Source organism: Cynocephalus volans, chromosome 1 (assembly GCF_027409185.1).
Source record: "Cynocephalus volans isolate mCynVol1 chromosome 1, mCynVol1.pri, whole genome shotgun sequence".
Lineage (NCBI taxonomy): Eukaryota > Metazoa > Chordata > Mammalia > Dermoptera > Cynocephalidae > Cynocephalus > Cynocephalus volans.
Window position 1 is genome coordinate 267,368,263 of NC_084460.1, and position 15,727 is coordinate 267,383,989.

General features: G+C 43.3%; 1 protein-coding gene across 1 annotated transcript in view; it reads left to right on the forward strand.

The window, feature by feature from the left end:
* KIAA2012 (KIAA2012 ortholog) overlaps window positions 1-15,727 on the forward strand; it is a 101,894-nt gene that overhangs the window by 27,679 nt on the left and 58,488 nt on the right. Inside the window, 4 exon segments of the mRNA XM_063112427.1 lie at window positions 1,460-1,631; window positions 4,145-4,291; window positions 7,087-7,263; window positions 10,663-10,773. Coding sequence (XP_062968497.1) covers window positions 1,460-1,631; window positions 4,145-4,291; window positions 7,087-7,263; window positions 10,663-10,773 — 607 coding nt within the window.

The window sequence follows — 15,727 nt, forward strand, 5'->3', positions numbered from 1 at the left end:
AAGGCATCCCTTCCCTCAACCCATGCATACAGTTAACAAAGGAAAGCAATATTCCCCACTGTATTAAAACTCTGTGTAAACGTTTCACGAGGATAAAGAAATTAAGTCTTGACTTGTCAGCTATACCTCACACCAGTGGTTTGAGTTTCCACATAGATTTCTCGGTGCAAACCTTGTCAACAAAATGCACAAGGTCAGTATTCAAAAAAAGGGCAGTTGGTGGGCAGCCTGCACCTGGACAGTGAAAGTCTCCAGGAACATAAAGATCCTATGTGCATATGTTTGGTTAATCATTTTCTTAATGTCTCAAAATTGTAAATATTACCCTGCATATATTTGGTTGAATTTCCTTCCTCAATCAACTCTGAACACATAGGACGCGTATGTGTGTTTCTGATTATTTTTTTGTTTTTGAGCACTAAAAAAGAGACACCAGAAGGGCCTCTGTCTTCCTAGGTTCCTCTGGACCAGGAACAAACAGGAGGCCTGATGTTTTTATTTCTCCTCCTATGAAACTGAAATCTCTGAAACCCAGCACACATACACACTTCATAGAGACACGTTCACAGGTTAAAAGTTACAAACTAAAAAGAAAAATTTTCAGCAACGTCTGAATAATTGGAAACAGGAAGCTCTAACTACTAGAGTGTCTCTCTTATATACGTATGTGTGTATGCATATATACATATATACTTTGGGGGGAACAGAAAAAAACTGGCCCAAATTAGTCGCTGATTCGGACACACGGTGATTCTTTTTCAGCTACGTTCATATTGCAGAAGTGTGGAGAAGCTTAGGTTTTCTACTAGTGGCTAGACTGGGTATTGAACTCTATGAGAGGAGCATCTACTCTCAAAGAAATGTCATAGAAATACTTCTCACTTCAAACACTACTGTTAACTACACATATTAGCTCATTTAATCCTCACAACAATCGTATGAGATTGGTGGTATGATTCCTCCTATTTTACAGAGGAAGAAACTGAGGCTTAGAGAGATTACATTGGGTAAGCAAACACAAATGCATATTCCTATTTTCCGCCCCTTCTTAGCTGAGAGGTTGCACAGTCAAACAGTGTTCTGCACCGTGCTTTCTTCCCTTAACATATGCAGAGATTTCTCCCTATTGGTACATAGAAATTCAGCTATATCATCTCAATCTGGCTCAGTTTCCCTGGCTGCAAGAAAATAAAAAGGCTATATCCCTCAAAGACTCTTCAATTTATCATGTTTATAATTCTCAGTGGAATCAGAGGCTGGATTAACAGTGGCATATACTGAATTCCCAAGAGAAGCAGCAGCACCACTGAGGTCAGACCCTCGGCTCTCAGTTTGGTTAGCTTTACTTCTCCCAGCAGTTCCCAGTTATATAAGATACAAGATACAGTATCATTTGCCCCCTGCAGGTTGCAGAGTTTGAATACTTACCATGTTGGCTTTGTTTTTAAATTTTCTCCAGGCACCGAAGGCTTTGAAATTACCTCCTATCTCTGAAGAACCACCCAGAGACCTGGACCCCCCGAACAGCCAATTTAAGGCCACCGAACCCCCAACAGAGCTCTTCATCTTCCCAATGGAGCTTCATTTCCACACCCAACTCCCACCAAAAGAAAAAGCCCAAAGAAGAAGAGGTAGGTCTCAGTGGACTCCTGAGGAAATTCAGGCAGACCAGGAAGAATTGGGATATAGGGTTCTGCCAATCCATCCCACTCTCAAGTAATAGCTGACCTGCCCCAGGATTAACCTCTTATATAATTTTTTTTTAAAAAAAGAAAGAGTAAAATTTAGAAGTAGGTCTCTTCTGGTCATATTCAATTTGATTTTTTCAATATTTTTTGAGCCTTTCATACACATGAAAGACAGGCATACACATAAATAAGTTGAATGAATTTTCAGGCAGCTAACAAAAAAATAAATACAATATAAAACAATACAAAATTGAAATAGAAAAAAAAAACCTGGTTAAAAGGAGCAGAGAAATAGATGCTATTACACATCTGGGATGGATTCATCATTTTAGGTAAACAATGGCTTTAGTTGAGTTTCCTGGCAGCCAAGGTAGAAAGTATACTTACATCTTTGAATCTTCATTTTATAAAAGAAAGATAAATGTTTGTCCAAAGAGTCATTTTCCTGATTTTGAATTAGGTTATTATGTAACAGATAACCTCTACAATCCTTGTCAGAGCAAAGACTTTGTGCTTCTAAGCAAAGTTCTAAGAGAGTATGGGCAAGGAAGATATCAGTTCCAACTGGAGACTTAGGAAGGCTTTTTGGAGGAGGTTTCTGAGTGACCTCTCACCCGGTGTCACAAGTAGAAATTCTTTCCACCTTTCCTCAGTCACACTACATTACCCTTGCCTAAGACAAGTTCTTGCCCCTGGGACTTCTCTGGGCAGTCTGAAGCAAAAGGTGACTCTAATTATGAGGCAGTTTTAGTTCTGAGATTTCTAGAAACTTCAGCAGAAACTGTCACTGATTTCCTAGAGAGTTTTGACTCCTGGGAATCATACAGGAAGCCATTTTGTTCTATGGCTGTTTGGAATTCTCTCTATGAAAAAAAATGCCTAGTAGTTGAGCTTAAAAGACCAGTAAACAGAAAGGGGTATCAGGGAACTTTCTGGATGTACTAAATCTTGGTTGGTTTTGTGGTATATACATTTGTCAAAACTCATTGAAAGGGCCAGCCCATGGCTCATTTGGAAGAGCGTGGTGCTGACAACACTAAGTCAAGGGTTAAGATCCCCTTACTGGTCATCTTTAAAAAAAGAAAAAAAAAAAACTCATTGAATTATACACTTAAGGTCTGTGCATTTCACTATATTTAGATTTTACCTTTCCAAAAAAAATTACTCAGCTCCTTAAGAAAAAAAAACAGTGTTTTAAAATGTAGGACTTATTATTTGGGTTTAATGAGGCCAAGAAATCAGGAGATGATTATCTATCTGAAAAGATAGTTTATTACTCACAGTTCCCGAGTGAAGGGGGGCATGCCACACTATGCAGGGCCACAGCAGGGAGCACCAGCATCATTTAGGAGACAGAAAGGAGGGAATAGGAGCCAGAGTCTTAATTGTGGTTCTTGCAGAAGGAACAGTCAAGGAAGGACAAACAGGCTAAGCAGATTTAGGATTGGCTAGTTTGAATAATTCAGTGGGCTCTGAAGCATAGGGGCTGTTCCTAGTTGTCTGATACTGGCCCTGGGGTGATTAGGGCAGGAAGATAGTGACCCAGGAGTATGAGAGCTCAATATAGGAGGTAGTTTGGGGATTAGGGACTCTGCAATGGTTGGTTTGCATGTGACAGGTGTGCTCACAGGTGAGTGATTTATTACCTCTAGAAATTGGCTAGCCCTGGGAGGGCCAGTCTCCCCAGGGTTGGTAAGGTCCCAGATGTCAAAACATCAGAATAAGAAGACATACTTAAAAGAGAAAAGACTATTCATATGACTGGGTTAAATCTGGTTATTTCCCATGATGACCCTCAGGAAGACCACCAGGCCATCATGAACCAGATTCTTAAACCTATCAGGTACATTGAACCTGCCGACACGCTGCCAAATGAAAAATACAAATAAAGTACAAAGAAAGTGAATCCACTGAATTCTTCCTTCTTTTACATGTCAGTGAGGACTCTTTCAGTTACAAGCATCAGAAGCCTAATTCAAATGGTGTTGAGCCAAAAAAAGAAAGAACAGTATTAGCTCATGCAAGGGTCAGCTAACTTCATTACCAATTGGATCCAGGTCTCAGAAAATACCATCCAGGCAGTACTTGTCTATGTCACTCAGCTCTGTTAGGTTTTCCACTCAAACAGGCCCTCTCCATGTGGTCCTCCTGCAATTCCACGGTAACCTCCTCCCTGTTAACCTCTCTAAAGAATAGACCTCTTAAAAGCTCTTGTAAAAGTCCCCAAATCTCCTCTGTTTGGCAAGGCTTAGGTCCTGTGCCCCCCCACCCCGGCACTAATCACTGTGGCTAAGGCAAATGAAGTACTGTCATATGCCAGGCTTCAGTCACATGCCCATCCCTGGAGGCAGGGAATGGACACGGCTCAACCCAGGGGAGGGATAGGTCCCCAAAAAGAAGAGACACCAGGCAAAAATAACAGACATGTACAACTTGGCTTTCTCTTTGTCTCTTAGGTGCGCCATACCCTGAGTCAGAACCAGCAACAGAAGAGGCTACGCCTTCATGGAGGCCTCCCCCAAAACACGTGTCCTTAGAAAGACCAAGGGGGTTAACGGTGTATCTCCCAGTGGACACGGGCAGGGACACACTCTCACCTCAAGGTAGCTCTTCGCTCCCTTCAGCATCCCACAGGAATCTCAGTCTGAAGGGAAGAAAGGCAAGACACACGAGGGTCCTCAGCCAAGAAAAAGGAGGCTGGAAGGGAGGTTAGTTCATCCCCAGCCACTTGAAGATAGCTTTGTTCAGGCAGCAGCTGCCGTAAGCAACCAGCTTAGTGTCTAGCTCACAAAGTACTGACTAAATCATCCCCCTACTAATATTTTCTGGTTGCAGATATAAAACGGCACCAAACTTACTAGAAATTTGCTGTATACCCTATAGTTAACACTATGTTTTTAAGCAATAAAATTTCATTTCTAATTTTTTTGTGAATATGTATTTATTCATTAAAAAGCCCATAATTTCAATAAAAGTCTTCACTCCAATTTTCCTAAACATCATAAGGATGTCTGAAATTATACACACGGTTGCATCAAGCATACATTTTTATGTGTTAGATAGTTTTGAAGTAATGGTCCATATTTAGAAAGCTCCCCATTTTCAGAAAACTGAGCCTCCTTTCCAAAAGGCATGTGCAAGATGACAGTATCACAAATACCAAGTGATCTCTGACTAGTGGTATCAGAAGTAGAAGGAAGCACATTAACGTGTATAGAGTTCTTCCTCTGTGCCAGGCACTGTTCTTAGTTTTTAACATGTACAGCACTGTCTCAGGTACCCCTCACAACGATCCTATCCTCATTTTACAGATCAGAAAATGGAAGCCCTGAGCAATAAGTAACTTGTTTGAGGTCACACAACTATAAGTGGCCTCACTAGGACTGGAGCTCAGACCTACTAGTGCAGGATCCGTGCTCTACTCATTACACTGCACTGCTTCCCAGAATAAATGAAACAACGAACCCAGGTCAGGATGTTCTTGAAACATTTAGGTTTTGAGAAAGTCTTTTGATTATGGGGGCAGAGGCTTATTTAGTCTATCTCTTAAGTGAGAGTTAATCATCCTCAAGACTTTGAAGTTTCCTTTTTTAAAAATCCAGATATGGGTAGGGGTCACTTGTGCGCAAACAGAAAAGAAAGCAGCCTTCCACCTGTGGGCCCCATTGTCAAGTGCACAGCCAGAGCCACCGAGATGAACCACAACACTGGGGAATTTCATCTTCAGCGTTCACCCTGCGCTGCCTCCATTTGTTTGGAGCTGCATGTCTACCACGGACTGAGTATCTAGAGCTTGTCCATCCTACGCCACTCTGCCAGGGGGAAGCTGATCTAACAAGTCTCTGATACCTGCATGTGAATTAGCTCAGAATGTGACCCAACCTGGTAGTAGATATGTAAGGAAAGGGATTCAAAGAGGCAAATTTTTCATGGCAGTCTTTCTCACACAGCGGTCTCTGGTGCAAGGGTATTTAGAGCTAATAAGTGGGACTGTCCCACAGAAGTCACACATACCCATTAACTTGTTTAGCCCAGGATTGTTTCGCCTTTAACATGACAGAAATGAGGCCAGTTTTTACGAACACACACACATATTTTATTTTGTTGCTGAACCATCTGAGAGTAAGTTGCAGACATTGTGCATTTTATCCTTTGTCAGCTCCCGTCTCCTAAGAGGAAGAATATTCTCCCTCCAAATCACAATACAATTATCACACTTGAGAAAGTGAACATCTGTGCGATACTATTTTCTGATATATGATCCATATCCAAAGTTCTCTAATTTTTCCAGTAATATTCCTTATAGCTTTTTTTTAAAATCCAGAATTCAACTCCGAATCATGCATTGCATTTAGCTGTCTCACCTCTTTAGAATCTTTTAATCTAGAAGAGTTCTCCAGTCTTATTTTTCACGACATCAATGTTTTTGAAGACAGGTCAGTTGCTTTGCAGAGTTACCTTCAGTTTGGATTCATCTGTTTCTTCATAATGAGATTCAGAACAAACATTTTTTGCAGGAATATCACATAGATGATGCTGTGTCCTCCTTCACGCATCTTATCAAGGGACACAAATGTCAGTTTGTTCCATTATAGGTGATGTTAAACTTCATTATCTGGTTAAAGGCGGCATCTGCCAGATTTCCAGATTGTAAGGATACTTTTCCCCCTTGTAATAAATAAGTAGTCTGTGATATTTTGAGACTGTGTGAAGCCAGCTTTTAACCCCAAATAGCAACCGTGTGTCGAATGTGAAATAAAGACCACTGTCTCTGAAAGAGATGAGGCCAAAGCCTCAGTCACTTAGATTCCTGGGTTTCAGCCTTCCTAGAGCAGTCCCTGTGGGTTTTGAGAAGACAGAAAAGAGTAGAGGGTCGGATCCGCTTTATGGAGCGTTATCATCAATCCTGATACCCACTGACTACCATCTGGAGGGTGGTACTTTGTACCTTACTTTGTACCTTTGGTACTTTTCTCAGCTCTGCCCGGAAAAATTGCTTTGTGGTTAGAAATTTGTATCCAAAAATCCCATGAGCTCTAAAGCTCGATCCTCCCTAGGCAGAGCCTTCAGACTGGGGGTGGGAGGAGTTCACAGCCTCCCTAGGATGCCATCCATAAGATGAAAATAACAAGCCCCACCACTCCATTCCTCCCAGTTCTTCTCAGTCCCCCAAATGAAGGACCAGTGGGTTCTAGCCAAGAGTAACTGCATCCTGGCCATGGGAGTTATCAGGTCCCTACTCCTTAGGAGAACAGGAAAAGAGGGACAAACTTGGGAACGAGTGGAATAACCCATCCTAAACACCAGGAGCCATCAACAAGTTAGAAAAGAGGTTTGTTCTCCTTCCTGCTGATTCAGAAGTTTTCTCTCTCATGCTCTTTCCCCTTTGCTTTTGAAGATGGTGCTGCCCCTCCCCAGAATGTGGTCCCACCACGGGGTCTTCCACCCCTAATTAAAGGAAGAAAAAGTCCAGAGAGCCAGAGGAGCTTGGACAGCCCCAGGACATCAGGCCGCAGCAGCCCTGCAGGTCCCGTGAATGTGAGACCGCCCAGGAGGGCACTGCCAGCAGGACAAGGTAATCACTCCCAGGGTGCATGGATGTCCCCTTCATTGGCTTGTCTGCGGCTCATTTCCAGGGCCATGTGGCAGCCAGGAGGTAAGCTCTCTGAAAGGCACCCCGCTGAAAAGGAGAAATCAACAATGTTTCCAACAAGGTCAGTGTCGTTAACGTTCACCACGCATATTCCTAAAGAGTCGGTACATGTTTTAAGGGTTTGTGCACCAACACGCACTCCCAGGCTGTTTTGTGCTCTTGGCAGTGGCAGGTGATGACGTAGCTCCCTGCACTCCCGGGGAGACACGCTCCTGGATTTACCAGGCATACTCTCCCCTCGGGGACAAGGGAGCCTGGTGACTCTGCAAATAGGAAGTCACCCTCCAGCCCAGGGCAGAGCCCGAGGGCTATTCACAGAGAGGGAAGGACCCTGGATTTCTACTGAAGGGTTAGGCTGGGAATTTGGATATTTTGTACAGAAATGACATAGAGTAGAGAGGAGAGGACTGGTAGTTTGGGGGAGAAAAGGGAAGTGGTATACCTCATGCTTCAGGAAGATGGCATGTGGAGACCCAACTGGCCTGTGGGGGTAAGGCCATGTCCCCCATGACTTAGCCCCACTTATAGTTCTTATGCTTAAGGAGTTGATAGTCAGGAAATGGCCCAGGATGCTTACACAAGAGCAATAATGCAAGGACAGTGCAGCAGCAGCTTCCACTGGGGCTTTGATCTCAAGGTAGCTCATAAAGTGCAAATTGCTTAGAGTCCAAATTATGCCTGAACATTCCTAGGGAGGTGCCATGCTGGAGACTGACAGATTATTTTCAAGAAAGCGCAGCCCCATAAGCTGTTCCTCCTTTGCTGGAGCCTTGGGCTGCTTTCTCTGGTTGAGCACCAGATGGAGATGGCATGTGTTTGGAAGACAGATTGTGGGAAGTAAGTGGTCTCTCTGTTAATAGCAGAATCACACTCAGGGCTGCGAGAAACTCACACTTTGAGAGGTGCTTGGGAACTGAGAGCCATCAGGAAGACAAGTACCACGTCTTTCATTTCCTGCTCACTCCCGGACAGAATGCCTCACTGTCCCAAAATATCTACCTCTCTCTCTGTCTCTCTGTCTCTCTCTCTCTCTGTCTCTCTCTCTCTGTCTCTGTCTCTGTCTCTCTCTGTCTCTCTCTCTCTCTCTCTCTCATTCTCTCTCTCTCATTCTCTCCCCAAAGCACATATAGTTGAATTCTTGGAAGCATACATTAAATACATAGATCAATAACTCCATTCTGGTTTTGCAGCTTCTTTGTTTAAGGCCGAGATGGTCAAAACCAAATCCCCTTCCTCCCTCCCAACATTCTCTCTTTCTCTTTCTCTCTTCCCAAAGACATTGTTTTCACTTAGAAAGCATTTCAGGGTTGGAACCTTTCTTTCACAACCCCCTTGCCTTTATGCTTGTGTGGCAGTGATGCTCTTTTAATTTTGATACAAATACACCAAACTTGAGGCAATGTCACGTTAGCACCAAGGGTGCTCCTAGGAGGATGCATAATAGCCCAGGACAAATCATACCAAACAGACACACACTCCTACTCCTGGACGTCCTTATAAAGGGAGAATCTGATTAGAATAGAATGCTAGGGCCATGACTGTGACAAGAGGGCAGCCTGAAGCCTCAAGTGTGTATGTTGGGTATGTGCACGTGCGTCAGTGAACGTATATGTGAGAGTACATGTGTCTCTGAGTGTACAGGGATGTGTGTGCTCATATGCCCATGTGAGTGCATGTATGTGATTGTGCATGTCCATATACATATGCAGGCCTGTGAATGCATGCATCTGTCGGTGTTTGTCATTATTCATGTGTGATGTGTGTGCATGTGTGATGTGTATGCGTGTGTATACCTGCATGTGTGCAGTTGTGCATGTGTGCACTTGCCTTGTGAGAATGTGCACACATATATGCGTGTGTATAAGTGTGTATATCTGTGCAAATGTGTGTCATGCCTTGGTGTGCGTGTGTGTGTGTGAGAGTGAGTGTGTGTGCGTGTACTCCTAGCATCCACTGTAACTGGTGGTCTGCCCTACTCCTGGGCCCTTTGCCTTGGAGATTGAGATGGTAAGTATGGTATAATATGAAATATAGTTGGTCTTTGTCCCTGGTTCCTATCACAGAGCTAAAACCCTTGGAATTTCCAGAGTGGTAGGAGTGTCTTTTGTTATTCAGAGTGATAACACCTGAGTTTATACTAATGAGGTGACCTAGGGTAGGACCCCCAGAGTTTATGCTAATGAGGTGACCTAGGATAGGACCCCTAGATAGCCTCAGGATGGGGCCAGTCACCAGAAAGACCAAGTAACTAGAGGACCAGAGGGTTGGAAGTTTCATCCCCATCCACCAACCTTCAAGAAAGGGGGTGTGGGGGGATGCAGATCAGCTCCATAAAAACTCTTGAACAAGAGTTGATGAACTGTGTGTTGCTGAACACATGGAGATGCTTGGAGGGTAGCACACCCAGAAATAGCATGGAAGCTGTGCACACACACCCCTATACCTTGTCCTGTGCATCTCTTCATCTGGCTGTTCATCTGTATCCTTTATAATATCCTTTATAATAAACCAACAAAGGTTAGTAAGTGTTTCCCTGAGTTCTGTGAGCCACCTAGCAAATTATCCAACCCAAAGACCAGGTAGTGGGACACTACTAGGTAGACACCAGGTAGACCATGTCAGAATTGAATTGAATTATAGGATACCCAGTTGGTGTCCACTGGAGAATTGCTTGGTCGGGGGAAAACACACACACATCTGGTCACAGAAGCATTCTGTGCAGTAGAGGAGAGTAGGGAAAAAACAATTTGTTTTTACTTTTACAGTAAGGTTATAGAAAGACCATCTAAGTAACTGAAAGAAAGACAGCTTCCTTCTCCTTGGCCCGAGCCCCTGGAGTCGCTAAACAGTCCCAGCATTTGGTCCACTGGGTATGGCTGTACATGCCGAGTACTGCACAAATGCATCTGACAGAGAGAAAGCAGAGGCAGGACTCACCAAACCCTGTGTCCAGGGGCTAGGCTGCACACACCTGGAGAAAGAGGCTCTCTTTCCTTCACACGAGGTGTCCCTACCAGCCTGTTCCTGCTCCTGAAGTGCCCAGAGGGACCACCTTTTCCCTACTCTAACAAACACATGGTATAGCTTAATGGCTGCCACTCCCTGTTCATCCCACCTTGACCCCCAGAGGACTGGCCCTATAAACAATGGCTCTGCTCTGCCAAATCCCAGGAGCAGGGCTTACCCTGTATACTGGTGAGCCCCTGAGAACCCCACCACCTACATGCATGTTCCCACCAGGGATTAAGGGAACACAGCCAGGCTCAGCCACTCTCACCTGCACTGGTGCTAGCACTGCCCATGCTTGTGCTTATTTTCAAGAGGATTCCAGAGACCTCACACCAGGACACATCTTGCTGGGTCCACGTGGAGAAAAAGTCAGCCTGTCCCTCCCAGGGCCTACACAAACTGAGGAGCTTCCATACAGTGAAGGTAAGATAACACATTCCAGGTCAGCCTTGTTTTCAGAGAGGAAGATTTTACCTGCAGCTTCCAAAATTTCCCAACAGCAGAGACATCATTAAAAACAGACACACGTCAGCCAGTTTCTCCCCTCTCGCTGACACAGAGGTGCTTCTGTAGCTCAGACACAATAGCCCAATGTTTGCATAACAAGTTTGCTCTTGCTAGAGCATCTGGAGAGAGAAATTCCCGTGGAATGGCTTGGAAGAGGTCTAATGCACCATGCTGATGCCTTGATGAAAATGATAAAGCCCTTTTGGTATCTGCCCAAACTAAACACTGCCTTTTCTCTTCTTTCCAACCATGCTCCGGAGGTGGAGGCAGCTAATTGGTAATCCAAGCAGGTATCCTTGTTATGTGCATTGGTTCATTACTATGAATCATCTGGCTCCTAACACATAGCAAGGCAGTTTCCAAAAGCCCTTCTGGCACGTTAAGTTTTTGGAGAAGAGATGCTGGCTCTGGGCAATAGCCATTTTGCAAAGGAAAAAAGAAATGAAGTCAGAGGGTGATGAGTGTCAACCACCCAGAATCCATCATGATGTGTGTGCATGAGTTGTACAGCCAGCAGACCCCTTGATGAGGAAGATTAAAAGCTGCACTCATTTGGTGGGTTATGTCACAAATGGCTTAATAAAAAGAGCATGGACTCAGAGCCAGGAAATTTGAGTAGCCCTGGCTTGCCTTCTATGTTGCCAGATGACTTTGGGTTAGTCCTTCATCCTCGCTGTGTCCAAGGTTCCTCATCCAAAATGAGAGGTTTCCCCACTGAGAAGTTCCTTGACAATTACTGCATTTTACTTTTAATTCCTTGACAATTACTGCATTTCACTTCAACAGTCTGTTGCTATTGAATTAACCACCTAGTATATGGATTTCCAGAAAGTAGAATGCATTTGGTTCCAAATTCAGCATCAAAGAACTTCCATCACTGCTTGGGCTATACCGTGATACAAATATAAAAATATATCGGTTGTGAATTGGTGGAAGCAGGAGTTAGACAGGTGGAGGCCACTGTTGGCATGACACAGCTGGCATAACAGCTGGAAAGCAAATATGATTCTGTTCACCTGCTGCACATTTGCCCACTCTGTTCCAAGAGAAATAGTTCCCCTTTTAGCAAAGCAAAAGCCAGAGGCAGAAAAGGAAACATGCAAGCTGTAAGTTTGTTGTCACCATTATCAACATGAGGCTTCAGTCGTTTCAGTATCCCTGGCACCTAGCATAGTCCCTGACACATACATAGCAGGATCACAAAAAAATGTTCAATGAAAAATATTTCAATAATTTCCACATGAGGGAGGGATGGAGGAAGGGAGGGAGAGAGGAAGAGAGATGAAACTTATCCTAAATAAATGGAGACTTGCATGCCATCTTGTCCCAGTCCCAAGGACCATATATTTAATCCCACTTGTCTCTCAAATCTAAAGGCATTCGCTCTGTACCTATTGAATGAATGAGTGAATGAGTGAATCAGTCAATCAGTCACTGGCCTCTCTCTAGCCTTTCCTCCACATACAGGAAACCTGGTTGATCTTCAGTCTTGATGGTGATTGGATGGTGCCCTGAAGGGTGGGGAAGGATCTTAAACCCACATCTCCCCCTTGTAGATCCACAGAACAGGTCTAGCTTTCTGGGAGTCTCTATTAATGGGAAAGGGTTTTTCCCAGTGGCACCAAACTCTTCGCAGTTCAGTTTATTCAAATCCATCTTGAGCATCATGTCTACCCTCCCCTTCCAGTCTCATCTCCCACTATATTCCAGCTCACCACTTTCTCATCTCTTTCATGGCCCGAACATTCAGTCTTCATTTTTTTTCTCTTTAAGTCTTTGCTCAAGTTGCCCCCGAACATCTAAAATAGGCTTGAGTTCATCTTTTCTAGGACATTTTCCGTAATAAATTCACCTTACTTCGTACAACTGCTGAGACATGACTTCAGTCAATGTCTCTCTCTCAATCCCTTTTGTGATTATTATATGCATCTGCATCTGTTTCCTGTTTAGCTCCCAAATAGATGAGTCCTAGAGAACCTCTTATCTTTATCATATGTCCAAGAAATGCTTGTTGATTGATTGAATATCCCAGGTGTCACAAAGGAAAGTTCTTTGGGTATCATAGTTGGGTTTTTTTAATAAAAAAAATCTTGAGTAAAGAAGAAATATGATCTGTCTGATCTTTCTGAGACTTTTAGACTCTGTCAACAACTATTTGGAAATAAATTCTTAGGCAATTAGGTCATGATATCTTGCTTTCAGACAGCATAGAAAAATGAATATAAACCCTCAGTTGATTTAAAAAAAAAAAAAAAGATGCGAAGACTGGAGCTGGAATTTGACCCTCTTGGTCATATTGGGATATTGCAACACTTGGAAAATTCAAAGGCTTAAGAAAGGAAAAGTTAACTTGGAAGGATACAAATCAAAACATTGGATATGCTATCTGCATTGCTTATCCTTGATTCAAATCCTTCATCTGTTCTCCTAGTCATAGAGCCAGCAAGAGAAGTTTTCTCTCAGAAGTTCTTTTACTCAGAAGTTTTTTATTTCAATACGTTCAAGGGTGTCTGTGCCAATGATTCAGGTTGGGACATCAGGTCCTAAGTAAATTTAAATTCCTGATCTCTTTCAGAATTTCTAATTAGTATTTGTTCTTGTCCTAAAAGGATTTTTACCCCCCAAAATGTTTCTTGGTTTTTTGGGTCATTTAATTAGTGTCATTCCCCCTTGCAACTTTTTCTTGGTGTGGTAGCTTTAAAATATGTCCACAAATTCTTTGACACTTCTCTCTTCAAAAGGGAGAACATAATTCTCCTTCCCTTGAATGTAACCTGCATACACTGGCTCACTTCTAATAAATATAGACTATGACAGAAATGATGGTGTGTGACTTCTTAGACTGGCTCATAAAAGGCATTGCGGCTTCCTTGCTCTCTGTCTCTTGGATTACTCACTCTGGAGACAGCTAACCACCATGTCTGTTGTGAGGCCACTCAGCAGCCTTATGGGAAGAAGTCTACATGGCAAGGAACTGAAGCCTCCTGCCAACAGCCAGAATGAACTTTCCAGGCTTGTGAGGAGATTCTCCAGCCCCAGTTAAGTCTTCGGAAGACCGCATCCCTGGCTGGCGTGACCGACCTCAGGCAAGACTGTGCCAGAACCTCACACCTAAGCCACACCCAGATTCTTGAAGAAACTGTGTGAGATATAACAATAGTTTTTTATCTTAAGTCACAAGGTTTTGGGGTAATTTGTTCCCAATAATAGATAACTAATATACTTGGTGTCATTTCCTGGAAGGCAGCTGTGCTAACCACCATACCGCCAACGCCTTGGTGTTATTTCTTGATAGTCTGTGATTTGGTAAACACAAAGATGAAGCGTCCAAAAATATCCCAGCTGGTCCCAAAACACTGTTCAGTTGTGGGAAAACCTATGCTACATGGGTGACTTTCTCTTTGTTCTCCCCATTTGTCACTTGTGATGATGGTGGTTGTGGGGTCCCATGGGTAAAAGAACCCTTCCGTGTTGGTGGGGTATTTGCCAAGGTATGATGTTCCTAGAGTAGCCTATCTTTAAGCAGCTGTTACCTTAATGTGCTGCCTGGAGACTTAAAGGAGGAAAATTCCTTTAGAAGAGGCCATGTGAGGAAGAAGAACAAACTCTAGACTAACTGTACTGTCCAGTCTTGGGTTTTATTCCCAGCTCTACTACCTGTGATTTCCATGATCAACGGGCAAATAACTTCACTGCTTCAGACCTCAGCTTCCTAATATAGAAAAAGAGGAGTTGGTATTAGATCCAATCCTCCCAGCACGTGTCCCAAAGAACTCCAATCCCTAAGGAGGTTAACAGGTGTTATGTAAAAAAGGAAAGGTTCTGAGGTCAAATACATTTGGAAACCAGTGGACTAAAGTTAAGCAGATTCCTTACTGTAGGACTTCACAGAGCCTCTGATATGTTAATGTGAATCATGGTTCTTCAAGAAGGAGATGTGCACTGTTTCCCAATCTTATTTGACCGCTGAATATTTTTGTTTTTAGCAAAACATCATGTGGATCGAAATAGTTTTGGGAACACACTTGGGAAAATGCTAAACTGGTGATTTCTAAGGTTCCTTCTAGCTCTAATAGTGTATGTTTCTAAATATGTCCCTTTTCTCAAGGAGATTCTCTCTGTGGGGCAGTTCTGTCATCTCAGTCCTGAAGCAGGATCTCAGTCATTCAATAATTCATGACTGTTCCTATTTTCATTCTCCAAACATCAGTTCTGAATCATAGCATCCACAATCCATCCATCTCTGTGTGGGAAGCAGTAGAGGAAGGTAGGAGGATGTCCATGTGGTAGTAATTTACACTGTCTCTTTTGCCCAATCAGTGTTTGATAACCCATAAGAAAGAATATTGGCAGATGTTACCAGTTCTGGTGATTTCAGATCAAACATTTAAATAATGTGGCTGGATATGCTTGGCACCCAGCATTTCCTGTCAGTGGGCCTTCCTGTACTGCAGAGGCTAGAAGGCTAAAAACTACATTTCCCAGATAACCTTTGCAACCAGGGGGCTGGATGCACATTACATTCTGCTAATTAGATATGTCCACATGAGATTTGGAGGGCAGAGTGAGGCAGAGGCATGGAAGTTCTGGGCTACTTGAAATCATGAAGACTGAGTGTGCCAAGAGGCAGTTGCTGCAGCACCTTTGTAAGCACCAAATTCTCCATAGTAGCTCTGTTTCTTCTTAAAATACCTGGATGGTTTCTGTTCTGCACTGAACCCTGACCAATAAGCTCTCCTAACAGAAATTATGGGAGATTCCTATCAGGCTCAGCATGAGGCTAAATTGGGTCTAGCACATGTACCACAGTGTTGAGTGGTTGTGAAGGGCTAAGTTTTGACTAATGAGATGTGAATGGAATTAACCTGTG